Source organism: Paramormyrops kingsleyae, chromosome 18 (genome assembly GCF_048594095.1).
Source record: "Paramormyrops kingsleyae isolate MSU_618 chromosome 18, PKINGS_0.4, whole genome shotgun sequence".
Taxonomy (NCBI): domain Eukaryota; kingdom Metazoa; phylum Chordata; class Actinopteri; order Osteoglossiformes; family Mormyridae; genus Paramormyrops; species Paramormyrops kingsleyae.
Window position 1 is genome coordinate 10,204,179 of NC_132814.1, and position 26,449 is coordinate 10,230,627.

The 26,449-nt window shown below is 44.2% G+C and overlaps 2 protein-coding genes across 3 annotated transcripts in view; one reads left to right on the forward strand and one right to left on the reverse strand.

Annotated features, from left to right (window-relative positions):
- LOC111838027 (cell adhesion molecule-related/down-regulated by oncogenes) overlaps nucleotides 1-10,312 on the forward strand; it is a 39,224-nt gene extending 28,912 nt beyond the window's left edge. For both annotated transcript variants that reach the window (XM_023800578.2, XM_023800577.2), the window contains exons 15-20: nucleotides 16-138; nucleotides 1,712-1,903; nucleotides 6,764-7,068; nucleotides 7,158-7,237; nucleotides 8,507-8,769; nucleotides 9,031-10,312. In XM_023800578.2, coding sequence (XP_023656346.2) covers nucleotides 16-138; nucleotides 1,712-1,903; nucleotides 6,764-7,068; nucleotides 7,158-7,237; nucleotides 8,507-8,769; nucleotides 9,031-9,167 — 1,100 coding nt within the window. In that variant the 3' untranslated portion in view covers nucleotides 9,168-10,312. The remainder of the gene's footprint in view (nucleotides 1-15; nucleotides 139-1,711; nucleotides 1,904-6,763; nucleotides 7,069-7,157; nucleotides 7,238-8,506; nucleotides 8,770-9,030) is intronic.
- Nucleotides 10,313-12,697: 2,385 nt separating this feature from the next.
- On the reverse strand, nucleotides 12,698-26,037 carry LOC111837972 (V-set and immunoglobulin domain-containing protein 10-like 2). The gene is made up of 12 exons (XM_023800466.2): nucleotides 25,974-26,037; nucleotides 24,372-24,725; nucleotides 23,582-23,857; nucleotides 23,118-23,393; nucleotides 21,780-22,043; nucleotides 19,605-19,865; nucleotides 18,540-18,830; nucleotides 17,499-17,810; nucleotides 14,395-14,517; nucleotides 13,934-13,958; nucleotides 13,633-13,739; nucleotides 12,698-12,927 (listed from the first exon to the last, which is right to left on the reverse strand). Exons 1-12 carry the CDS (start codon nucleotides 26,035-26,037, stop codon nucleotides 12,821-12,823), a joined length of 2,460 nt encoding a protein of 819 aa, XP_023656234.2. The 3' UTR covers nucleotides 12,698-12,820.
- Nucleotides 26,038-26,449: the final 412 nt, after the last annotated feature.

Consider the following 26,449-nt stretch of genomic DNA (forward strand, 5'->3'; position numbering starts at 1 on the left):
ATGCTGGCCACATAGGACTCAAACAGTCGCACCTGATTGGACAGTTGCAGCCGGAGACGTCCTATGACATCAAGATGCAGTGTTTCAATGACGGGGGCGAGAGTGAATATAGCAATGTCATGATCTGTGAGACCAAAGGTGAGCGGAAACATATACTGTCAACTGAAGGACAAATTTCCAAAACCCACTCAGTCCATTTTTTTGTTGTTTTGAGATGCGACCGCCAATGACCCAAAGGCTTCCTCATCAGCTCACTCCATCTGCATGTGGTCCAACGAAGACGTTTTGTTAAATTTCCGAAACTCACTAAGTCTGCAGAAATTTCCTCAAAAACTTATCCCGTGCACAGAATGAATTTTGGAAATTTGCTCTTCAGTTACATGAAGACATGTTGTTAGGTTTGCATTGATTTGCATGGTAGAGGTTATTGGGCTGTTACAGTGGGCCTTGGATGTTAGGTCTTTAGATTAACCAGAAGTAGTTTTTTAAAACATGAATAGCTCTGTAGGTTATCTTTGCACACACACACACACACACACACACACACACACGCACACACACACACACACACACACACATACCCAATGGTTTGTAATTACATCTTTGTGCGGACTCTCCATTCCTTTCTATTGGGAAAACTCCAATCCCAACATTACCACCTTAACCCCTACCCAGCCCTAACCTTAACCATAAGTAACCAAACAAATTATGAGGCTTTTGACATTTTTAAGTCATAGATCTTTGTAAGGACCTGAAAAATTGTCCTCAAGTTAGTCTACCTATCTAAATGGGGACCATCCATTCATTTCTATGGGAAAAACCCTAATCCCAATCACGACACCCTTAACCTCTACCCATCCCTAACCTTAACCATAAGTAACCAACCCAAATACAAGACTTTTTGCATTTTTACTTTTTTTGATTGCATTCACAGACGTTTATAAACCTGAGGTTATCCAAATGAGGACCTCAAAAGATGTCCCCAAAAGTAGGGAAATTTCAGGTTTTACTACACTTTGGGGACAATTTGGTCCTCAAATGTGATCTACACACACACACACAAACTTCCTCCATTTTAGTAAGAGTTTGTGGAGCCTGAAACCTGCATCCTGCTTACTTTAGATGTTAACTTACATATCTGAGGGATTCATAACCTACTATTTTATCTACCTATGGGTCAGTGTTCCTGGAGATCTGCCACGCTGCAGAGCTTAGGTACAGTCCTAATTTAACACACCTGATACAGATAATCACACCCTTCAGTATCACCTCAGTATTAGAGCCAGCTATGTTGACGCTACGGTGGCTCTGATACTGAGGTACTACTGAAGTGCCTGAATCAGGTGTATTAAATTAGAGCTGCACCTAAACTCCGCAGCGTGGTGGGTCAGCAGGAGCAGGGCTGGTGTCCAGTGACTCATAGGGTAGCAAAAAAGCGCTTATGCAGAGGTGCACAGTGCCAGCGCAGGGCATGTGCCAATTAATCGACTCAGGCGACTAGGGGAGAGAGCCCCCTCCCCCAAACTCCGCCCACCTATATAAATTTACATCAAACTATGACAATAATGATATTTTCAAATCAGACCATGCTGTTTAAATTTTAGTAGGAAGAATGCACTTTTAATCACTGCAGTATGACAGGCAGGCATGTGGATTCCCTTTGAAGGGCAGCCAGTGGAACTAAGCTCTTATGACGTTTGCTCTCTTGTAGCACGACCTGCCCCGGGCATGGCACCCGCGAACCCGGTCACGCCGCCGGGGCCCTATTCCCTGGACCCCCAGACGCCTCCTGGGGGCCTGCTCTACCTGATCGTGGGCAGCGTGCTGGGAGTGATGGTGCTCATCCTGTTGGTCTTCATCGCCATGTGTCTGTGGAGGAACCGGCAGCAGGGCAGCCTGCAGAGTGAGTGGCAGGGGGCAGGACGGGGTCCCGTGGGTAAATGAGAATAAAGATGAAATCTTTTATTTATTTGCTTTATATTTCATACTTAAGGCATTTTGAAGCAGTGTTTCCGCACCCAGTCCTCAGAGACCCCCAGACGGTCCACGTTTTTGCTCCCTCCCATCTCTCTACGAGACAGTCTACATTTTTGCTCTCTCCCGAAAAACATGGACTGTCTGGAGGTCTCAGAGAAACACTGCTTTTAACAACCACTTTTAGAAATATAAACTATGGAAAAATTCCATCCCATTGTTTGCCATCTAAAACAATAAGTGATGACCACATTTGTATATTTCCTCTTTATATACCTAGGCTTCATTTTGTATTCTGTTTGTGAGGAAGGCTGTTTTCTGTTACCAGTCAATCTTATTTGATCTTGTTTAATGTTATTATTGTTTTATTAAGGTCAGAGTTGCCATGTGGGATTAATTTAAGGTTTCTGCTGTTTAGTAAAAATAATAATAACTGTTTGTGTAAATATTATAGAGTTTGTTTTTAAGATTATTATATATAAAAGTTGGGTATGGTCTCTTCTTCCATTTCTATTCTCAGTGCTGTTGATTTATGTCCCAGTGAATGTTTGTGCTTTTGAATCAGCTCTTATCAGTGTCTTAACAAGCTGGAGCCCTGTGTGAAAGGTTTAGTCATGGTGCCTTTGACGTGAAAACAAAAAACTGCTGTGAAATGCTTTTTTTTTGACCGATGAAGAGAGATGATAGAAATGGAAGTCTGTCTCACATCCTGTATCAACAGGTTTTGATCCAGTTGTGTTGCGCCAAATGTTTTTTTTTTTTTTTTGATGTATACAAGTCGGCCTTCAGGACAGTTTTGAGCCTCAATGACCTAAAAAAGGTGCAATTGCTGGTATATACATGTCAGTTTTATCTCAACAACAGCTGTAGGAATTGTCATTCAATGAATGCTAGAGATTCTCGTCTCTGTTTAATTTCTGATTAGCAATATCCAGCAGGAGCTACTGATAGTTGTTGCCTTCAGACTGTGATGAAAGACCCCCCCCCTCCCCCCCTTTCTTTTCCTTGTTATCTAACCTCCCAAGAAATTAGACGTCTTAAACGCATGTCCCACCCAATCAGGAAAAAACACAGAAAATTTATATGACCCCTTTGCCGATCAACGAGTGCATGCAAATGTGAAATGTTTTGGATTATAGTACAGCTTAGGAAACTAAAATGGCACAAAAGATATGATGGCATGAGGGCATTGTTTTTGTTACCAGCCTAATTAGGAACCGGATACAATCTCCTACGTCACCTAAAAATGCACTTACAGATGAACTGAAGGTGATAATGATGCTACGTTTTTGGTAACTGGAAAAAAATATAATAATAATAATAATAATAATAATAATAATAATTATTATTATTATTATCATCTATTATAGCGAGGGTCATAAGAGCAATTTAAGTAATGACACAAACCTGTAGCTTGCATGCTTGCTTTATAAACTGTGATTTCCTTTCGCGAGGTCGATAAAACATTATACCACTTTTTTTCACATTCCTCTGCTGAACGCCTTGTCCGAGGTGACGCAGCATCTACGGAGCTTGCAATAGCCTCCTAAGCTTTTTTTGTCTGTGCTTGTAACAGCTGGGCCAAACTTTCCTCACACTACCTCCTTCCATTTAAGCACCAACTGTGCCAAAAGAACCGTTTTGTTTGTCGTCCAGTTTGGTTTTCTTTTAGGATCCAATGTCTTGCTTTGAGTTTTGCGTTTGACCCATAATTTATACAACATGTGCATCTATTAGTGGAAATTGATTGGTGGTGTGCTAGGTAGATTTTCCTACAACCAATTAAAGGTATGATCACAGAAAGGTATGTTGTATAAAGCTCTACATTAACGGTTTAATGTCCCTAATATATTCACCTGCAGCTCCTCTATTGGTTGAACTTAGTATTTGGGGCGGGATTTTATTTGTAGTCCTCATTTCACGACACTTAAATGCTGGCTCCGTCAGCACTTAGGAATTGGGCTTAGACTTTGCTGAAAGTTACTTTTAAGCTTTATACAATGCTCTTAGGTCCTACTTTTTGCTAAGATTTTTTTTAACTCTTAAGTCCAAGTGTACGACCATTCTTAAGACCATTCTTGGGAAGTTTTATATGCATACCGGCCCTGGCTTTTATTGTATAATTTATTGTGGTGTTCATGGGGCTGAGCATATCCCTTAAAAATAGTCAAATAATTTTGACTGAATTGTATTTCCGTTACTGCTTTATTTAGCTCTTCCCAAAGAATCTAACCTAAGTCAGGTGACTAAAATTCTACAAAACAGTAAACAAAACGGTAAACAACAGTACGGTTCAGTCACACATTAACAAGTACCTGCTTATCTGTGACACATGGCTGTCATTGCTAAATGAGAGACACCATTCCGTATCCGTGCTTAAGTAGGATGTGGGTCATTGCTATGCCTAAGAGAGGAGGCCTATCAGTTAACTTAAGCACAGTGGTATACCTAAGAGAGGAGGCCTATCAGTTAACTTAAGCACAGGGGTATACCTAAGAGAGGAGGCCTATCAGTTAACTTAAGCACAGTGGTATACTTAAGAGAGGAGGCCTATCAGTTAACTTAAGCACAGTGGTATACCTAAGAGAGGAGGCCTATCAGTTAACTTAAGCACAGGGGTATACTTAAGAGAGGAGGCCTATCTGTTAACTTAAGCACAGGGGTATACCTAAGAGAGGAGGCCTATCAGTTAACTTAAGCACAGGGGTATACCTAAGAGAGGAGGCCTATCTGTTAACTTAAGCACAGGGGTATACCTAAGAGAGGAGGCCTATCAGTTAACTTAAGCACAGGGGTATACCTAAGAGAGGAGGCCTATCTGTTAACTTAAGCACAGGGGTATACCTAAGAGAGGAGGCCTATCAGTTAACTTAAGCACAGATTTTGCTGACCTGTGGGTATGTGATTGTAAGTCTTTTTCATAACCCTCGTTATCACCAGATGCTCTTGTAGAAATGCAAGAAAAGTCATTTCTGCCTGTGTGATAAAAGGCAGGTATTCGTTTTTTTCCATGTGAATGGTGCTATACTGAAAAACAGTTATAGAATTTTATTAAATATGTTATGATGTAGGTCAGCACCTTGCTGAATAACATTTATTTTAAGCTTAAATGTGTGTTTGGATCCCACACATTACCACCATTGTACAGCTCAGAATTGCACTTTGTAATTTTCCAGCAGACCACCTCCTAGGCAGTGTCAGGATTCAAGGCATAAGATCATGTTTCTCTTTTGAGAACTTCTGCAGTAGATTTGTGGAAAGTTGGTAAATCAAACTTCAAAGGGGCTTTAGATCCATAATATTCACTGTATACTTTACTTGATTATATGCAGTAGAACATAAACATGTTTGGTGATTGATGTGATTATTATTATTTTTTATCATCTGACTCAATCCACATGACTTTGTGTGTCAGTGGATAGTGCTGCTGCCTCAGACTGCTGCCTCAAACTGCTGCCTCAGACTGCTGCCTTTACATGTTTGCCTTGTTGTGCAGGTTCCTTCCTATAATCAGCTCAAGTGGTGTCTTGAAATTCCCCTTATTGCATTATGCAAGTGCCCTTTGATGGGCTGGCATCCTGTCCAGGCTGTACCCAGTCTTGTGCCCTGTGATGAGCTGGCATCCTGTCCAGGCTGTACCCAGTCTTGTTCCCTGTGATGGGCTGGCATCCTATCCAGGCTGTACCCAGTCTTGTGCCCTGTGATGGGCTGGCATCCTATCCAGGCTGTACCCAGTCTTGTGCCCTGTGATGGGCTGGCATCCTATCCAGGCTGTACCCAGTCTTGTTCCCTGTGATGGGCTGGCATCCTATCCAGGCTGTACCCAGTCTTGTGCCCTGTGATGGGCTGGCATCCTATCCAGGCTGTACCCAGTCTTGTGCCCTGTGATGGGCTGGCATCCTATCCAGGCTGTACCCAGTCTTGTTCCCTGTGATGGGCTGGCATCCTGTCCAGGCTGTACCCAGTCTTGTGCCCTGTGATGAGCTGGCATCCTGTCCAGGCTGTACCCAGTCTTGTGCCCTGTGATGAGCTGGCATCCTGTCCAGGCTGTACCCAGTCTTGTGCCCTGTGATGAGCTGACATCCTGTCCAGGCTGTACCCAGTCTTGTGCCCTGTGATGGGCTGGCATCCTGTCCAGGCTGTACCCAGTCTTGTGCCCTGTGATGAGCTGACATCCTGTCCAGGCTGTACCCAGTCTTGTGCCCTGTGATGGGCTGGCATCCTGTCCAGGCTGTACCCAGTCTTGTGCCCTGTGATGAGCTGGCATCCTGTCCAGGCCGTACCCAGTCTTGTGCCCTGTGATGGGCTGATATCCTATCCAGGCTGTACCCAGTCTTGTGCCCTGTGATGGGCTGGCATCCTGTCCAGGCTGTACCCAGTCTTGTGCCCTGTGATGGGCTGGCATCCTATCCAGGCTGTACCCAGTCTTGTGCCCTGTGATGGGCTGGCATCCTGTCCAGGCTGTACCCAGTCTTGTGCCCTGTGATGGGCTGGCATCCTGTCCAGGCTGTACCCAGTCTTGTGCCCTGTGATGGGCTGGCATCCTGTCCAGGCTGTACCCAGTATTGTGCCCTGTGCTGCCTGGGATCAGGGACCACACCCCCATGTCACTCTCTACTCAGGTCAGTGTTCGAAAACTGATGAGTAATTCCCTCCAAAATGATTACCCTGTTACTTCCTCTGAATACATTAATATAGTCTATGTCTCGAACCATCATGTACCTCTCGACATCACACCGAGTGCAGAAACTGAGGATATCAGTCTGATTTTTCTCTTCCCCATTCCCAGAATTCGACCCCCCTGGATACCTCTATCCATCTGCTGAGATCAATGGGCATGTGCTGGATTACACTGCCCTTCCCGGCCACGTCAACGGCGGCGTCAACGGCGGCCTGCGCGGGGGATACGCCCACCAAGGTTATGTCCCGCCTCCCGGCTGCCCCCATCTGCACCATAAGCTGCCAAACGGCTTGGCGCTGCTCAACGGCACCGCTGGGCTCTATGCCCCCGCGCGCCCCCACCCTCACAGCCACAAAGGCCCCCCGCACCTCGGGGCTCTGGAGTGCGAGGGTCCGGGTGGCCACCCACAGGACGTGAGTACATGTCTGTCACTCCCACTTAAGTCGGATTTCTGTGAAGCCCAGGCCGCCGTACCAACCATGGAGCCCCTTTTCCTTTGCAGGGGGGCGGATTATACACCATGGTGCCCCAGTCTGACCCCACAGACTGCATGAGCTGCCAGAATTTCTGCAATAACAACAGGTATGAGAGGGAAACCTCTTCTCAGTGCTTTCAGCCGCAGAGTATTTTATGTAGGAAATTGTTATTTTTGCTCTGTATGCGGTGAAACTAGAGTAAGATCAGGTCTATTTGTCATCTTAAAAATTCTTCTTTGTATAACGTATGCAGACTTGCCCGAATCGATATCCTACTTGATAGTCCACTCAGCATGCCGTAATTTTCCAGATGTGCTCCCTGATTTATTTAAGTTTCACATTGCCCTGTATTTCCTGTTCACACCCCTGCCGCCTTCTCCCTGCTGCAAGTACGCCAGGCTTGTTTATGTACTTCAGTGAACAGTTTATGCTGTGTGCACCCAGCCTGAGGAATCTGTAAAGCCCTTGTTTATTTACCTTGAGGAACAGCCAGTAGTTACTGGGTGGGACTGGGGGATAAACACGTTTCACTGGGCAAACTGGTGACAGGCTTCCTAGTTCTTTTTTATGAATAGAAATATTTCCGTTGATTTTTGTGTGTGTGTGTATTTTGTTTATATTACATTGTGTTGTGGGGACCAAATGTCCCCCACAATGTGATAAAAACCTGTTTTTTTGACGTAGTGGGGACCATTTTTCAGGTCAAAAGATCTGTGAATGCAATCAAAACTACAAATGCCATAAGTCTCATATTTAGTCTGGTTATTTATGGTTAAGGTTAGGGCTGGGTAGGGGTTAAGGGGATTAGCGTTTTCCCCATAGAAATGAATGGAGAGTCCCCACAAAGATATAATTACAAATCTGTGTGTGTGTGTGTGTGTGTGTGTGTGTGCGAGCGGGGATACCTATCCTTATGGGGACACAATGTCCCCATAACGTGATAAATATCTGTTTTATAAGGGAAAACTCTATTTTATAAAAATCGGTGACTGCTATGAAAAAACTAAAAATGCAAAAACTCTTGTATTTTGTTTGGTTACTTATGGTTATGGTTAGGGCAGGGAAGGGGTTAAGGTTGTCATAGTTAGCGTTAGCATTTTTCCCATTGAAATGAATGAGCAGACCCCATAAGGATATGTTTACCCTACATGTGCGTGTGCGTGTGTGTGTGTGTGCGAGCGGTTATCCATATCCTTTTGGGGACACAATGTCCCCATAACGTGATAAATATCCGTTTTTTTCCCTTATGGGGACCGATTTATTCTTGCAATAGTGTTTTTTTCAGTTCTTTTGATTCTGTTTTGCATAGGTTTGTTCCGTTTAATTGCAAAAAATTTGAAATATAAAATATTTTCTGTGATTCATTTTATTTCAGATGTTACTCTAAAACAAATGCCAGTTTCACAAACGGATCAGTTCCTATGAAGCAGCAGCGGACGGCCCCCCAGGCAGAAGGGCTGGAAATGATACCCCTGGGTCACGTGACCCAAGGTTGTCACTCCCCTAATGGCCCACAATGCCCAGCAGACGAGTGCGATCTCACTGGGGAGGATCTGGAGGAGAAGGAAGCGCCATCCTCTTTGCAGCTCTCTTGCTGTCAGGCAGGAGAACATCAGCACTGCATGTCAGAAGATAGAGGTGGGTTCACTGCAGGTGCAACTTTACATTCAAGCACGTCCTGATTTCAATCTTGAATCCTGAAAGAATGCAAAGTCTAAAGTCACATATTTTTAACAAATAAAATGTCCCTGTTGGTAGAGAAACTTTCCGCTGTGATACTGAAACTCGAGACATTTCAGCCTGAATTGTATGTACAGATTCTAACTTAGCTAAACTTTAGATTAACTAACTTTAGATTCCTCTGTTAATGAATGGTTATTACTTGCACTTGTATTGCAGGTGATGAGTTGCAGTGCAGAGACACAGAAGAATCTGAATTGTGTTGGGACAGCCTGGACCTACCTGAACTTGACTGTAAGGAGAAGGCAGGCTGGAGATCGGGGGATATAATAAAACAAGCCTTAAAAGAGACCTGAACGCACAGCCCCATAACCCCCCCCCCAACCCCCCCGTAGTCCGCAGTATGGATATACACACAAAGAGGCAGCGCTTGCACTCAGAGAAACAGGACTGGAGAAAAACCAGGAGCAGCCAACACAGGGGAAACACAGAGCAGCTTCTATGATGTCATAGACAATAATTTCCATGGCAACAAGGACACAGCGCAGACTGTGGTCTGATCTCGGACGAGGGATTTAAAGAAAAAAAGAGATGCGAGTTAGAGACTCCAACTACAACCCATGATTGGGAAGAGAGAACACAACAAAATCTCTGTATAAAACTTATTTATTTTTCGTAGTAGTAAAATATTTCATATGAATGTATCTGTTTTAAGAAAAGTTTTTCTTTTATATTATTTAAGCTTTTTATTTTGTTCTGTGCCTTTGCTGTGCTTTCCACACAATGTGGAGATTAGCCTTTTAATGTGTAAAATTTTTTTTTTTATATAATATAAAGAGAAATTATGGAAAATAAGATAGACTTGTACTGTACTTTTTTCTTTTTTTTTGCTGCAGTGCATGAACCAGACCTAAATGACATTGTGGCTACCAAAACATCGTTTGGAAAATGACAAAGTGACCATACATTTTTTTTTCACTGCCAGTAGTATCTGTTAACAGATTTTTTTTTTTTTTTTTTTTTTGTGACAATCGTCCTAGATCACGAGTACATTAGCTGGCAGGATGCGAAGACTTCACCAAGCTGTATCACTCATGAAGATAATACACAGATCTCTGTTTCCTAACTTATTACAATTTCAAGGTGCCCCCACAGAATTGTGTTTATGTCAATGCCTGACTGTGCTGTTGTATTATACCATAGTGGTGTAGTTCCATATGCTGAACATTAATTGTCATGTCTGTTCACAGGAATCTCATCTGGGATGTTCTTCTTTGGGCTTTTACGCAGGCAGAAAAAGCTTTGGTCAGTCTTGTTCAGTTTACAATGTGCTTTTCAAGCTGTGAGAATGTGTCATTTTCAGGTGGCCTGCTATTACAATGTCATTAATTATAAATTCATACATTTCAAAGGTTTTTTAAATGATACACCTGATTGTTCAGAATCACTACTTTAAAAGATATACAAAGTTGTCATATATTAAAATATGTAAAGCAATGTTGCCTAATGACTTGTGTTAAATTTCTTAATAAATCACTTATTTATGCTACATGAAATACGATGACCTAATGTGGAGAGAGAGACGCAAAGTTACAGAAGATCTTCCAGTTATAAATTGTAGAAGTGTAGTCTGGAATTAAACCTGTTACACTCTCGTCTATCTAGAGCTATTGCAGTACCACATTTACACATATGATTTTTTGCAGAATTTTTTTTGGAAATTCGTGAAAAATGTCTGGCACATACATTACCCCCGTGCTGCTGCCAGTGTAAATATATTTCCATTTCTGGTAATCATGCAAAATCTGTTCCTGCCGATTCCCATGTTCTTTGCATAAATACTTAGTGATGTTTTTCCTTTTTTGCGCACAGTGCAGTTTCATTCTGATTGGTTCAGTGGATGACCGGTAATGCGAAAGGAAATTAACGGCTCTATCCTGGCAGCTTGCATAACAATCAATACATTGTTCTTTTTCATATTAGCAGACTTTATTGTGCGCGACCAGGTGTTCAACATACAATTCAGACAGTGTTTTGTCGTTAGATACAACCCCTTTATCAGGCTGGAATCCAGATTTTCTCAATGCTGCCTTTCTTACCTCACTCATGCAGTCAGTTCCATGAATGCAGTTAATGGACTTTATTGGATTATGAAGATTAAGGAGTGACCGAGGTCCGGGCAATGTGGCGGCTCCGCTGTGTGATTTGACGTGTGGTGCCCGTCCCTCGTCCGATCTGCAGCTGTCATCCTGTCTTCAGGCCTCGGCTCGCTTGGCATTCTGCTTGCCCTGGCTGCCGTCCCGGATATTTGATTCTGGCTCCGACATCATCACCTGTTGTTGTATTGGAAAGCTTTATTCACTTACCCCGCCTCAGTATGTAAAAGTCACATTCCTTACACCTGACTTGTTTGTATTGCCTGTAACCTCTTTCTCTGATCCAGTCCTTGGGGACCCACAGGCAGTTCACGTTTTTGCAACCAGGAGCTGGGAGGGAGCAAAAATGTGGATTGTTTGGCAAGGAGCTGGGAGGGAGCAAAAATGTGGATTGTTTGGCAGGGAGCTGGGAGGGAGCAAAAATGTGGATTGTTTGGCAGGGAGCTGGGAGGGAGCACAAATGTGGACTGTGTGGGAGGGAGCAAAAACATGGCCTGGCTGTGGGACCCAGAGAACACTGCTATACAAAAGTAAGGGTTGGGAAACACTGCTATACAAAATAAAGGTATTCAGGTCCATCAGTAGGTAAGACACTTGCCCCCTACTCCCAATGGCCTGTCCGATATGTGAGAGTCCTCAGAGAAATATCCGTAGGTCTTGTGATGAAGCGGCACCCAATGGGAAGGTCGTTATACGTGGGTAGCGATACATCTGTGCCGTGTTCAGCCGTCGTCCCTCACTGCGAGAGAGAGGATTACGTGAATCATAGAAGACCTTTGTGTATTAAAATGGATCAGGTGACAGTGTCCTAGGATTAGCAAATGAAAGGGAGAACCAGACGGCCAAATAGGAAGTGAAAAAAAAAACGCATTTTAAGGGAGGGGTGGAGATGCTGACAGAGGTCAGCCCTACTGATATCACGGGAAGATAAATCCTGAAATGACCCTAAAAGATGTGATTCTTTCCCTGCCTTGTCTATCATCCCGGACTGGTTCCAGTCCGCCTTTATACCTTCCACCCCTGCCTCACCCTGTCATTAAGTGGCCCCATGAAACAAGGGCGCATATTGTACATCATGAATTCTTCTGCTCTATACCTGAGGCAACCTGTTAACACCAGCCTCTCCTGGTGGCTCGTCTTTCTTCAGTGCAAATAAGTATGAAATCATATTTTCTTAGCAGAAGATAAAGGAGAATATCAAAAGTGTAAAACCATAAATCAAAGACACACATATATCATAAAGCAAAAGAAAGTAGTTCAATATACGAATAAACTAAATTAAATAAGAACTGGTGAAATTCACAAAGCTCTTCTCATTCAATTCTGGCATCCTGTTTTATTCAGGCTCTGTTACCAGTATCCATTTCTAATTTTTTCATTAGCCATTTATCTGAGTACGGTTACAGTAATCTAAAACTTATCCTAGAAAATACAGGAGATATGGGCTAATTTTGCCAGTCTAATCTTAAATGGGATAGTGCTCTTTTACAAGCTATGTGTTGCACATGCAACAATATGCTAAAACCACTTTTCCAGACACAAATGCACCTGTCTTTGAGTTCTGAGCAGTGAAAATCTTGCACAATAATCTTTTTTTGTTTTTAATGTTAATAAAAGACTGCAAGGTACACATTTTGAATAAATCATTTTACAGAAAATAACATAGCAACTAAAACATTTTGGACAAAATCCTGTTCATGATTTATTTACAATATAAATGTTTCTATTTTTCTATTCTATTTGGGTATGTGGAATGTGTGAGGACTCAACAGCTACACACAACAAAACATGAAAAAAAAAATCCATGACTATTTTGTCCATGTCTGTGTCATTGTTAGAAACATATTGTGTCTTTAGCTAGTAGCCGTTACGGTTATGGTGACATTGACAGGGTCAGCATTGTCTCCTGTGGGTGGAAGATCTTCAGCAGACATGGGACTTCCTGACACCACAGCTGGCCCTTGGAAAGAGAATCGGAAGTATGGAATGAAGCATCACCAGAACATGATAATGAGCTGAAAGACTAATGATCTTCAAGCTCAGACAGCTTGAACTTAAACAAACAAACAAACAAACAAACAAACAAACCAACCAATAACAATAATACTGGACACAATGTTTTATGTCTAAGGAAAGGTTACTCTTGGGTAACATTTCATCTACTTTATTGGAAGTATCTGATTCAGTATGTAGGTAATAGGGCGAAAAATAGTGTGACACTTGATTTTGGTAGAAAGGTACAGTATGCTTAGCCCCTGGGTTTGAGTCTCCGCTTGGGTCACATGTGTGTGGAGTTTGCATGTTCTTCCCGTGTCATTGTGGGGTTTCCTCCGGGTACTCCGGTTTCCCCCCACAGTCCAGAAACATGCTGAGGCTAATTGGTGTTACTAAATTGCCCTTAGGTGTGCATGTGTGAGTGAATGGTGTGTGAGTGTGCCCTGCGATGGGTTGGCCCCGCGTCCAGGGTTGTTCCCTGCCTCGTGCCCATTGCTTACGGGATAGGCTCCGGACCCCCCGCGACCCAGTAGGATAAGCGGGTTGGATAATGGATGGATGGATGGATGGTATGCTTAGCTAATGAATCATTTACATATGATGAGAAAAAGGGATGCTGGGAACTTCCTAAAAGAGCCGCGAGGCCTTTTGGAGGATGGCAGAGGTCCACCTGGGCTGGGGGAGGGGGCCCCCTCCTCGATGTGGCCCTCGCTTTGTGACCTGCTCACCACTTCATCTTCGGGGTAGTTGATGTTCTCCTGGGATTGACTGCGTTGCCTGAAGACGGGCATATTTACGTGCAGGAATGCATTCTCTATGTTTCAGTGTTAAGCCTGTTTCCATAATTAAATTAGTTGGCCAAAATTGAAGTAAGAACAAGAAGCCCAATATTTAAGCAGAATTTACTGCGGGGCGTGAGATTGTATGTAATTATGCAAGATGTTAATTTTCTGTCAGTTTGTTATACTTACATTCCAAAGAAAAAATCATGAAGTCCTGGATAACACATAACACAGTATTAGTGTTGAACTTTATTGTGAGCAAATTAATATTTCTCTTGAGTTAGTTATGTAAGATGTAATATACAACTACTCCACATTTAAGTGTGATTTACTCAGAGCAGAAGAATACATTGTGTACTCAAGACCCAGGCAAAGCGAAACTAGTTTTATGTTATAAATAAAAAGTAAACGGCAGCCCTGTTTGACCAGTCAGGCAGAAATGTCGAACAGGAAATGCACGAAATGCCTCAAGTTAAAAAGTGTGAAAACTATACCGTCGATTTGATTGAATTAGCTAAAGTGAAAACACACGGTAATAAATATGGCCTGTTTTAATTTTACCATAGTGACATAATTTACTAATAACAAATAAACATTAATATCTCATGTGCATGTGATTCAAAGCTCAGACATGCTCCTGTCGCACTTACGTGGGTTGATGTTGCGGTTCCTCACGATGAACATGAAGAGCAGCATGGTGGCAATAGTGGCTACAATCATGCCGCCAACCGCAGCCCCGATGACAGCTGGGTAAGCATTGAATGGAGGGTCCGCTGGAAAAAGAACAGTCGGTTCAGCAATCGCTTCAATAAAACGGCAGTGAGGACAGCTTTCTGGGTTCATGGTTACCTTATCCAAATGTAACATGTTATTCCATAAAGTTTTCCGGCTTTGTACTGCTATGTAATTATTAGGAGACAATGCTGTTTTTCATTCTTTCCTTGTCCTAGTGTCAAAGGCATGATTTATTGGTTCTTAGAATGCAAAGGTACTGTGCTGTTGGTCTTTACATTAAAGGCAATTCTCTGCAGGTGATGAATCCATTGAAAGGGGTCTATAATTTTAAAGGTCTCAGCTGCACTGTCTTTTGGTGATATGTCATTTTTGGTAATTGACATGTGAACAATGTACATTTCTGCAAACACACGCAAAAGTTCTCTCTGGCGTGAAGAAAACAATGCGTTGTTACCACAATGAATTTGTTCGCTCATAAGCTGAAGAGTCAATCTAAATATACTGTCCGTGAAAGACAAAAACTTATTCCAAAGCTATTAACACAAGAGGTGAAAGGTCAGGTAAGACATCAGAAGACAGAGAGATGACATCAAAAGGGCCAAACAGAGAAGACGACTGAGATGTGGTGTTGTGGAGTTGTGTGACTGTTGGAGAAGGAGGTGAAACTGTCACCAAGCCTTTCACCTGAATGGAGTGCAAAACAAAAGGACATTATGGTTAGAAGCTCAGTTGATTTTCATTCACTCATACAGAAAGTCCTATGAATCACACAGGTGATAAATAACCTAATTTCCTTCACCTATTTTCCAAGAGAATTAAGTAACCCATTTCATTAACGATGGGAAGGATGGGAAGCTATGTTATTAGAATATATTATATATATTTTTGCATCTCAGTATTGCTTGCATTGCAGAAGCATGTAAAGGCCAAAAATTTTTTAAAATCTGTATTTTTTACAATATAATAAACTTGCACTATTGCTCAGCCTATAAAAACCCTGAAGCAGAAAGAGCACAAAGCTTTCATAGTGTTACTATAAAAGGATGAAACCATCTGTCCGTTTTATAAAAAACACATCAAAGACCTTTTTGACAACACATTCCTCATTCTGGAGGCTGAGTTATGCTGAGTCTCCCCATCTAATCACACTTGATTAGGGCCTGTCCGTATGTGCAGAGAAATTCTGATGGCCTGTTAATGTGTGGTTTTGCACGCCTGAAGAAGTGTTGGAAAAAGGGCATGGCTTTTGTTTTTTTTTGGGGGGGAGGGATCTGCTGCCTCACACCTCCAGGGTTGCGGATTTCAATACCGCCTCTGCCCTGTGGGTGGGGTGTGCTTGTTCTCCCTGTGTCGTGTGGGTCTCCTCCAAGCACTTGTGTTTCCTTCTGCAGTCAAAGGGGTGTAGTTAAGCTACCTGACATCCCAGATTGCTCATTGTACCCATGGATCGGTGATGGGTGTGTTGCCCACCACTGTACCCAGGGCTTCCTGTAGTTAAGATACCTGACTTCCCAGATTGCCCATTGTACCCCTGGCTCGGTGATGGGTGTGTTGCCCAGCCCTGTGCTCAGTGCTTCCTGCAGGTAAGCTTCCTAATGTCTCAGATTGCCCATTGTACCCATGGATCGGTGATGGGTGTGTTGCCCAGCCCTATGCCCAGAGCTTCCTGTAGTTAAGCTACCTGATGTCCCATATTGCCTATTGTGCCCATGGCTCGGTGATGGGTGTGTTGCCCAGCCCTATGCCCAGAGCTTCCTGCAGGTAAGCTACCTGACATCCCAGATTGCCCATTGTATCCATGGATCGGTGATGGGTGTGTTGCCCAGCCCTATGCCCAGAGCTTCCTGTAGATAAGCTACCTGACGTCCCAGATTGCCAATTGTACCCCTGGCTTGGTGATGGGTGTGTTGCCCAGCCCTGTGCTCAGTGCTTCCTGCAGGTAAGCTTCCTAATGTCTCAGATTGCCCATTGTACCCATGGATCGGTGATGGGTGTGTTGCCCAGCCCTATGCCCAGAGCTTCCTGTAGTTAAGCTACCTGATGTCCCATATTGCCCATTGTACCCATGGATCGGTGATGGGTGTGTTGCCCAGCCCTGTGCTTCCTGTAGATAAGCTACCTGACATCCCAGATTGCCCTTTGTACCCATGGATCGGTGATGGGTGTGTTGCCCACCACTGTACCCAGGGCTTCCTGTAGTTAAGCTACCTGACATCCCAGATTGCCCATTGTACCCATGGATCGGTGATGGGTGTGTTGCCCAGCCCTGTGCTTCCTATAGATAAGCTACCTGACATCCCAGATTGCCCATTGTACCCATGGCTCGGTGATGGGTGTGTTGCCCAGCCCTGTGCCCAGTGTATCCTGTAATTAAGCTACCTGACATCCCAGATTGCCCATTGTACCCATGGATCGGTGATGGATGTGTTGCCCAGCCCTGTACTTCCTGTAGTTAAGCTACCTGACATCCCAGATTGCCCATTGTACCCATGGATCGGTGATGGGTGTGTTGCCCAGCCCTGTGCTTCCTGTAGTTAAGCTACCTGACATCCCAGATTGCCCTTTGTACCCATGGTTCTGTGATGGGTGTGTGTGCACTGTACCCAGGGCTTCCTGTGACTCCTGGTAATCCCCATCGGAATAAGTGGTTAGAAGATCGTAAACCCCTTTCTTTACAGTCACAGCATCACATATGAGAGAGACCCATGTTCTACTGGGCTCTAGGCCATTATGTCTTATAACACAGTATTTCCCAACTTAGTCCTTGGGGGGCCCCAAATGGTCCACATTTTTGCTCCTCCCTAGCTCCCTGCCAACCAGTCCACATTTTTCCTCCCTGTCCGAGGGTTCCAGAGCACCGGTTTAAGAAACACTGCTATTATTATCATCTGCTCCCACAACACCAGCACCTTCGTCTCACTCCACCAGGACCTCATCAGCATCTTCGTCTCACTCCACCAGCACCACACCAGCACCTTCATGTCACTCCACCAGAACCACACCAGCACCTTTGTCTCACCTGGGGTCCTGCCCTCTGAGGGGTATCCCAGAGTGCGGCGATTGACGGCCATGATGCGGAATGTGTACGTGACAGCGGGTTCCAGCCCGACCAGCTTGTACGTGCGAGCGTCCGGCCCGATGCCCATGACCACCTGCAGCCAGCTCATGGTGCTGTTCGTCTTGAGCGCCGGCATTTGGGGTCGCTGCTGCTCCACGACGAACCCAGTAAGGTCACCCGCTCCTCGAATGGCCCACTCCACATCTACTTCCATGCGTTTGCGGCTGTTGTACATAATCTTGCTGATGGTCACGTTAGGTGGGATGGGATACCCTGAGCCAGATAATGAGGAAATAGCAAGTGAGTGTGATTCTGAGGACAGGCTGATGTCACAGCACTTAAGCATAGCATTGCAGCATGAGGAGATGTTATGAGAATAACATAGCATTTACCAGTATATAAACTATAGAACAATTTCCAAAGAAATTCAGGCAGGGAATGAATTTATTTGTGCACCAAACAGAATGGCACTTAGGATTTTCAGTATTTAATGTCTACTCTGCCCCAGGTTTTCAATGATGGTTTGCATGCAAAACGCAAATACTCACAAATATGACAATTAACAATTAGCTAAACAAATAACTCTAATTTTCCATTAGAAAATCATTCAAAATAGTTTCAGGGATCCAAGGCTGCTTAATCTCCAGTGATGCCAATTACAGTGAAAAGGAATAATAAAAAAAAAACCTGACTCAAAAAATTAAAACACTTACTGTACTTGACACTTGACCTCAGATAAAACTCACTGATTTAACCACAAATAACTGAGACAGATAAATGGGAAGAAAAAAAAATATTCTACAAAAATATTATACTGTGCAGCAGCTTTGATTAAAAACTGTGAACATTGACGCTAATTAAATTGTCCTGTTTTTCATATCCCGTCAAAGCCTGGAAGGGCGATACTACTTCCATAACTGGACAGGTACTAAAATCGTAGCCCCCGGTCGTTTCAAGTCATTAACATATCATATGTAGCCGTACTGCGGTTGCAGAGCTTACGCTTAACGAGGAGCATGATAGGAACCTCGGCGCCCCCTACTGCATTGGTGGCTGAGCACCAGTACTGGCCGCTGTCTTCTTGGCTGTCTGCTTCGCGCACAGTCAGGTTGGACCGCGCCGACTCGTGGTATAACAGGTACTTGCTGGCGGTGTCCAACACCAGCTTCTTCCTGTTGTTGTACCATGTGATCCCCGTGGCCGGATAGGTGGCCTTGAGGACGCAGGTCAGCTGGACGTCGCTGCCTTCGTAGACGGACACCAGGCTGCGATGTGTCACCAGTACAGGGGCCTCTGCGGAGAACGACGGTGCCGTGAACGTATCAGCATAGTGAAAACTGGTCGTGTTTAAGTCTATTATTTTTTGAGGCTTTTCTTGGTTGTCATAGTTTCGATTAGGGTTTTTCCCATGTAAATGAATGGACGGTCCCCACAAAGATATGAGTACAGGTCTGTGTGTGTGTGTGTGTGTGTGCGTGTGTGTGTGCCCCACTCATATCCTGTCCAGGGCGTTCCTCTGCCTTGTGGGATTGGCCTCAGATGTATAATTAAATCAAGGGAAGGGACTGGAAATAAAACAGCATCCACACAACCCTACATGTACTGAGTCTGAGCTGGTAATTATTTTGGCTTTAAACAGTACATATCATTTTATACTAATCCTGCACAGAACATAGGGGACTTATCATTAAACACAGATTTTGCTTGATTGTCACAGATGACAAATTGCAGATTTGATTTAATGTACAAAATTTGATTTTGAAATCATGAATAGTTTATATGTTTAGCAGTGAAGTCGGCTGGGAAATTTAATGACAATAATAATAATAATTATTATTATTATTATAATGGTAAACTATCATTATTTACATTGAAGACATCATGTTTGGTTTTGTATTATCTAGGTACTTAAATAAAAAAATAAAATAAAAAAAATAAATAAAAGAGCTTCTCTCCAGCTCTGACGTGGGACCAGAAGCCGCCGCCTTCTTAGACGTCCTTCACGCCCCAGCCAGAGTGGCCCTGTTCTTTTACCCAGAAGCCCCGTAGGTTCCTCTGCACGCTTACCCAGCCTCAGGACGCACTGCTTGTTGGCAGCGGAAAGCGGGTGCGCGGCGTGGCATGTAAAGCCTTTGCCGCTGAGGGCAGAGCTGGACCTCAGCACCAAGATGTTGGCCTCCTCCTCTGAGCTGCTGTAGGTGTCGCCGTTGTTGGACGCCCACCACATGAGCGCGCGGGGGAAGCCCCCCTCCCAGGAGCAGGAGAGCATCAGGTACTCGTTGTTTCGTGTGGCGTAAGCAAAACACCGGGGCTCACCCAGGGGCAAATCTGAGAGCAAAGGGGGGCAAATCTGAGAGCTAGCAGGGGCAAATCTGAGAGCTAGCGGGGGCAAATCTGAGAGCTAGCAGGGGCCAATCTGAGAGCTAGCGGGGGCAAATCTGAGAGCTAGCGGGGGCAAATCTGAGAGCTAGCGGGGGCAAATCTAAGCACGAGGGATATTCCCACATAGGAGACATTATTGGGGTGTTTAAATAAATAACGGAAGTTATGTCATGATATCGTTTAAATAGCAAGGCAGTTAAGAAAAGAAGTATATATTAGTAGTGATTATCAGTCCAATGTACAATATAATACACAGTTTAATGACAGCTGAATTTCAGTACTCGCTCCTTACATATGCACTATGCGCTATATTTCAGCCATTTGATTTTTATTTCTTTTCTTATTTTCATATTTATTATAATGTCACTTTTCCACAGTTTTATTCTGTTATTGATATTATGATTTTTTTTTATTACGATCACCTTTCATTTCACTGCAAGTTATAGTCTGACAGTACACCAATCAGCCATAACATTAAAACCTCCTGCCTAATATTGTGTAGGTCCCCCTCATACCACCAAAGCAGCTCTGAACCATTGCGGTTCATCGACTCCTCAAGACTTCTGAAGGTGTCCTGTGGTGTCTGACCCCAAACAATGCATACTTTTAGTCCTGTAAGACGTGAGGTGGGTCCTCCATGGATCTAACCTCTTTGCCCAGCACATCCCACAGATGCTCGATGATTAGTGCACATGCGTCAACCGGCATGTAGCTTGTTCAGTTACATAATTTCCTCAGGGATCAATAAAGTATTCCGAATCTGAATCTGAATCTGAATCTGAATGATCCGGGGAGTTTGGAGGCCAGGTGAACACCTTGAACTCATTTTCATGTTCCTGAAACCATTCCGGAGCAATTTTTGCAGTGCGGCAGGGTGCATTATCCTGCTGAAAGAGGCCACTGCCAGTGGAGGATACCGTTACCGTGAAGAGGTGAACTTGATCTGCAACCATGTTTAGGTAGGTGGTACATGTCAAAGTAACATCCACATGGATGCCAGGACCCAAGGCTTCCCCAGTAGAACATTGCCCAGAGCATCACACTGCCTCCGCCAGCTTGTCTTCCTCCCAAAGTGCATCCTAGTACCATCTCCTCCCCAGTTACACATTCACATGATGTGACAGAAAGCGTGACTCATCAGACCAGGCCACCTTCTTCCATTGCTCCATGGTTCTGATGCTCACCTGCCCATTGCAGGTGTTTTAGCAGTGGACAGGGGTCGGCATGGGCACTCTGACTGGTCTGTGACTATGCAGCCCCATATGCAGCAAGTTGCAATGCACTGGGTGTTCTGACACCTTTCCATCATAGCCAGCATTAACCTTTTCAGCAATCTGTGCTACAGTAGCTCTCCTGTGGAATTGGACCAGACGAGTTAGCCTTCGCTCTCCACGTGCATTAATGAGCCTTGGACCCCATCACCGGTTCACCGGTTCACCTTCCTTGGACCAAGTTTGGTAGATACTGACCACTGCATAGTAGGAACACCAAAACAAGACCTGCCATTTTTGGAGATGCTCTGACCCAGTCCGTCTAGCCCTCACAGTTTGGTAAAATCACTCAGATCCTTGCACTTGCCCATTTTTCCTGCTTCTAAAACATCAACCTCAACAACTGACTCTTCTCTTACCTAATATAATACGGCTCCCTTAACATGTGCCACTGTAACGAGATGATCAATGTCATTCACTTCGCCTGTCAGCGGATTTAATGTTATGGCTGATAGGTGTATACTTTGCATGTGACAAATAAAAATCCTGCAATACTTAAAAGTGTAAAAATTAAATCGTAAGTGAAAACTTTATGGCACTAAGTGCCCTTAACGTTTTTTTTTTTTGCCAAGAAATAGCGTTCACTCACATGTAGATATGCTGCACCTGTAGGGGGCGTCCAGCGCTACGTGAGAGCCATGACAGGTGAAGATGGAGTTATTCGTAGTGCTGGAACCAGGCTGTATCAGCGAGGCATTGCTTAGGGAATATCCCTGCTCACTGTCACTGACAGGAGAGGGGGTCCAGTGAAGGGAAGCTGGTGGGTAGCCCCCCTCCCAAGAGCACCAGAGGGCCAGGTCTGTGTAGTTGTTGGTGGGGAGAATTGTGCAAGTGGGATTTCCATCTGGTGGATCTGTAGGGACAGGATCATAGTGTAACAGAGAGTGCACAGTCTCTGCTCACGAGTATCAGCATTTATATGTGGAATGAACAAGTCCTATAGAGGCTTTTTGTATCGTATAGGGGATTCTTCCAAATTTTACTCCAAACCACCTGAGCAACACTTTCCATTAATGAAGATGAGATACCAGTGGGAAGGCTTCAGCCTAGAAGATGCCCAGAGCTCAGTTAATTATTGACAACCAGATGATATTACATTCTGAGCACATTCTGAAGTGAATCTACTTATATCCTTATACTTAAAGTTATGGAACTGACTGATAGCAGAACGTTATGGAAAAACTCTTTTGGAAATATACAAACATAAATTCATAAATAATTTACAAAGAGACTGATAGAACATATCATTCAAATTCCAAAGAAAAGACAGGTGTAGCTAAAAAAACACAGCAGTTTAAAATATTTCAGAAAAGATGTACATATATCTGTGTTCGCAATGGTCAAGAATGGGTCCAGAATCTCCGACAGGGAGAGTACAGCCCAAATCGAGTCCTCATAACCAGCACTGGGAAATAAAAGTCAAATTAGTGAAACCGCAAAAGCATAAAGCGGACAATTCTTAGTTAGCAACATGACAAGAGCAGGCCCCTCATCCCGTCAACGAGGCCCCTCATCCCGTCAACGCTTGACATGACGGAGTGATAGTTTTAGCGGCTGTATACCTTTCAGTCTCAGAAATGACGTTTAGTTCCATCACCTGGTCCCTGGAGGCTCCCCGGGTGAGAGGATGACATTTTTCTGCTCATCCCATATCCGGCGACAGCGGAAAGAGACCTTTGCGGCGACTGTGTATGTGCTTCTGTGTACGTATGGGTGCTTGCGGGTTACGGTATGCGTGAAGGAAATTGTAGGCCCAGGAAGGCTCAGTTTCTAGAAGGAAATAGGTTATATTGATAGGGAAGAAGGAAAGTAACTGGGAAATGAGACGATAGCAAGTGAAGGATGACAGATTTGTGGCTGATCAGCCATGGATTTAGAGACGAGAAGATCAGAGAGCAAATGAAAAGTGAAGCTGTCAGGGACTCACAGTAGACGGTGAGGGTGATGGTGGTCTTGGATCGGGTGTTGAGGTACGTGTTCTGGGCCAGGCAGGAGTAGTGACCGGTGTGCATCCGCAAGATCTTGGTGATGGTGAATTGCTGGCCGGTGAACACCTGCGAGTTGTTGTAAAACCAGACGTACTGGCTGGGCGGGTTGGAGGATGCCTGGCACATCAAGGATACGGTTTCCCTCTCTAGGGCCGAGTAGCCCCGCTCAGTCACAGAGTAGGGCGTGATGTCTATACGAGGCAGGTCAGGGCCGTCTGCAGCAGAAGAAAACAAAAACACCTCAGTTTGAGCAGCTCTGCTTCCGTGTTTCAGGCCTGCCTGCGTGTAGATGTTCTCAAAAGCATGGTGCCTCAAGAATCTGACATGTTAGCGAGAGGATTCAAGGTATCATAGACATTGAAGATTCAAAGCATGGATAGAAAAAAAAAAGATCATCACTGACAGATGATGTCGAGCCAGATGCGGTCACTGCGCTGCTGGTTGACCTCGTTGGAAGCCAGACATCGGTACCAGCCCGTGTGGTTGCGATTGACGCTGGTGATGTTGAGCAGGTTGACGTTGCCCTCAGCCAGATTTGCAAGCACACCATCTCGATTCTCTCGTTCCCATAGGTAGCGGATAGGGCTGGTGCCGTTCTCTAAGCCACAACGCATCCACACGGGTGTCCCCTCTACTGGGGAGCTGTCACTGACAATAACGTATGGCTTGGACACTGGCACTGGGGAAGAGAAGGAGGAGTAGGCGGCATAATTGTGAGCGTGGCAACAGTAAGCGTGGCAACAGTGAGCGTGGCAACAGGTGTGGCGACAGCAGCTTAAGTAAATATCCAGCTGTACAAAAATGTAAAGAATGAAAAAAGGATTAATATCCATATCCTGACTGCTAAGAATATATATTGCAACTCTCTCTCAGCTCTATCAAGGGATCGGCATTCAGAAAACAAGCACATATTTGCAGTATAAAGGTTAAAATTCAGTGTAATTTTGTGTCGTAACAAATACGTATTTATTTTGTGCACATTTGCCCTGTTATGACTACAAAGCACATTTCCACCTTGATCCAGCGAATGCGTCCTTGCATACTTATGTCGATCCCTGCCTGCATCAGTGCGGAAGGACCTGAAATGCTGAGTCATACATACCTGGTCATTTTAGGATTTAGACCATAAAAAGAAGAAATGGGGGAAAATAAGTACTTTGTGACACAGAATAGATAATGCAGGTTTCTCTCACCGAGCACAGCCAGCTGGACGTAATAGTAGATGAGCTTGGCCCCCTGGGGGGTGTCATATAGGGCCTGGCAGGTATAGAGGCCGTGAGCGGCCAGGGGCAGCTTGTCGATGAACAGAGAGGCTGTGTTCGAGATCACGTTCAAGTCACCCAGACTTCTGGCCAGAGACTGCAATCTTGGGCCCTGGCCGAAATTGTAGACCACGGCACGGATGTTCTCAGTGCCCGGCACGGTAAAACCCCAGATATACACGTCTGGCAGCGTGGGGCCGCACTCCAGGATCACAGAGCGACCCACCACACCTTTGGTCTGGATATGTATGTAGACCACCTCCCCAGGGTCCAGGATATCCAAACCTATATGTGAGTGGATGTAGGCATTAGGCGAGACACTTTCTGTTAATGTAATCGCACTGGCACAATCAGAAAGTTCACCAAAGCTAGCTGGAATGATCGTCATTCACGTGTTTGCCATTGTCACCATGTAAAAAAAGCAGATATAAAACACTAAAACCAGTTCAATTTTGCCTTGTTTCTTTGGTGTTGATTAATTTCAACTACTGTAGTAAATTAGTCTAATACTGTATCATGTTTAGTATCAAAAGACAATGTGAAAATGCCCTTAGTTTGCTGAAAACAAACAATGTGTTATTTACGGGCTGGATTTTCATACAGGAAACACACCTGCACCTCACAGTCACTTCACTGCCCGCCAGTAATGTAAATGTATCTAAGATGTTATTACACTGAGTCTCAGCAGTAGAATACCATTCTCCCATATTGAACATCAAATCTGGACTCACTACACCACAGACAAGTAAAATTACTTCATCCCTCAAACATGTTGCCTTTTATGAGGTAATAATTCCTTTGGTTCTTAAATAGCTGCAGTGATCCCGAGTTTTTTCTCCGCTGCTAGTTATTCACAGCCCCATTTTCCTGACCATATTACTTCTTGCTAAGCTATGATAACTTCTGCATGTAAGGACATACCTTACCTTTCAAAAAAATCATGCCAACCCTACTGAAAAAGCATCTCGACCGGCTTAAGCTGGTTCACCTGGTTGACCAACGTATGATAGTTGACCAGCTAAAGGTATGTTTTTGCTTGATGGTTTAGCTGGTTGTTCTACCTAGTTTAGCTGGTCATATCAGAATGACCAACTGTTGATCCACCCACATCTTAGACCAGCTAAAACCAGCTAGAACCAGCTACCAGCATAAACTGGTATTTAACTGTTTTTTTTCAGCAGGGGATCTAATAAGATTGTGTACAGAAAACTCTCAGATACTGTGGTTATGAAACACTATTCCTTATCTTGACAGGGTTGTAGACTCTCACGCATCTGGCGTGACACTCACGCTTTTAGACTCTCAGGCCCATGCGAGAAATCTTACGGCAAATCTGTATTATTCCATTATAAACGTAGAATTAGCTACGTCAAAAGCATTGGGGCAGTTTGCAAACCTTACAGACTATTTACAAGGTAATAAAAATGATACATGCAGGTAAATGCATGTGGATGTGTGTGCAGACTGTCTCGGATTGAAAATCTCACTACAGCCAGCTGACCAAACTTGGCAACTCTGTCTCGAGCCCCTTACCTTGCGAGGTGCTGAGAGAAAATATCAGGCAAACATAAGCCAGGTCAGCTAATCCATACCCCATGATGCCATGATTCTCTGAGGCGCTTGGCTGTTGCAGAGAAATAGAAGAAAAAGCTTTTAAGGGGTCACAGGTACAGGACCCAGCGAGATCATTTCCTAATAGCAAAAAAGCATCTCAGACCCCAGATGTAAGTCCGCATGTTCCTCTTACGCACAGAAATGAACGGAGTAAGGGGGCGAAAATTCTCTAAACTGATTTGCCCTGAATTATTGATGCGGCCACTTCTCAGTGACTGTGCTGGCATGAAGCGGTAAACCATAGAGAAGTATTGAGTGTCAGGCTGATATTTCAGCTTCGTCCATTATTGAGCGGAGAGGTATAGGTGTCGCATACTGTGTTGCCTTACAGTTAGGCGACTGAAGGTATACTTTCGCAATAAGCATCACTGGTGCACATGAAAAACAACATGGAC

What these genes read in the sequence shown, in the direction of transcription:
- LOC111837972 (XM_023800466.2), bottom strand. Translation starts at nt 26,037, where the DNA reads ATGGGGTATGGATTAGCTGACCTGGCTTATGTTTGCCTGATATTTTCT. An exon ending in GAACCGCAACATCAACCCAC is followed by an intron (nt 13,959 to 14,394) that starts GTAAGTGCGACA and finishes TGTGTTATCCAG; the next exon opens with GACTTCATGATTTTTTCTTT. An exon ending in GGCCCCCTCCCCCAGCCCAG is followed by an intron (nt 12,928 to 13,632) that starts GTGGACCTCTGC and finishes TCTCTTTCCAAG; the next exon opens with GGCCAGCTGTGGTGTCAGGA.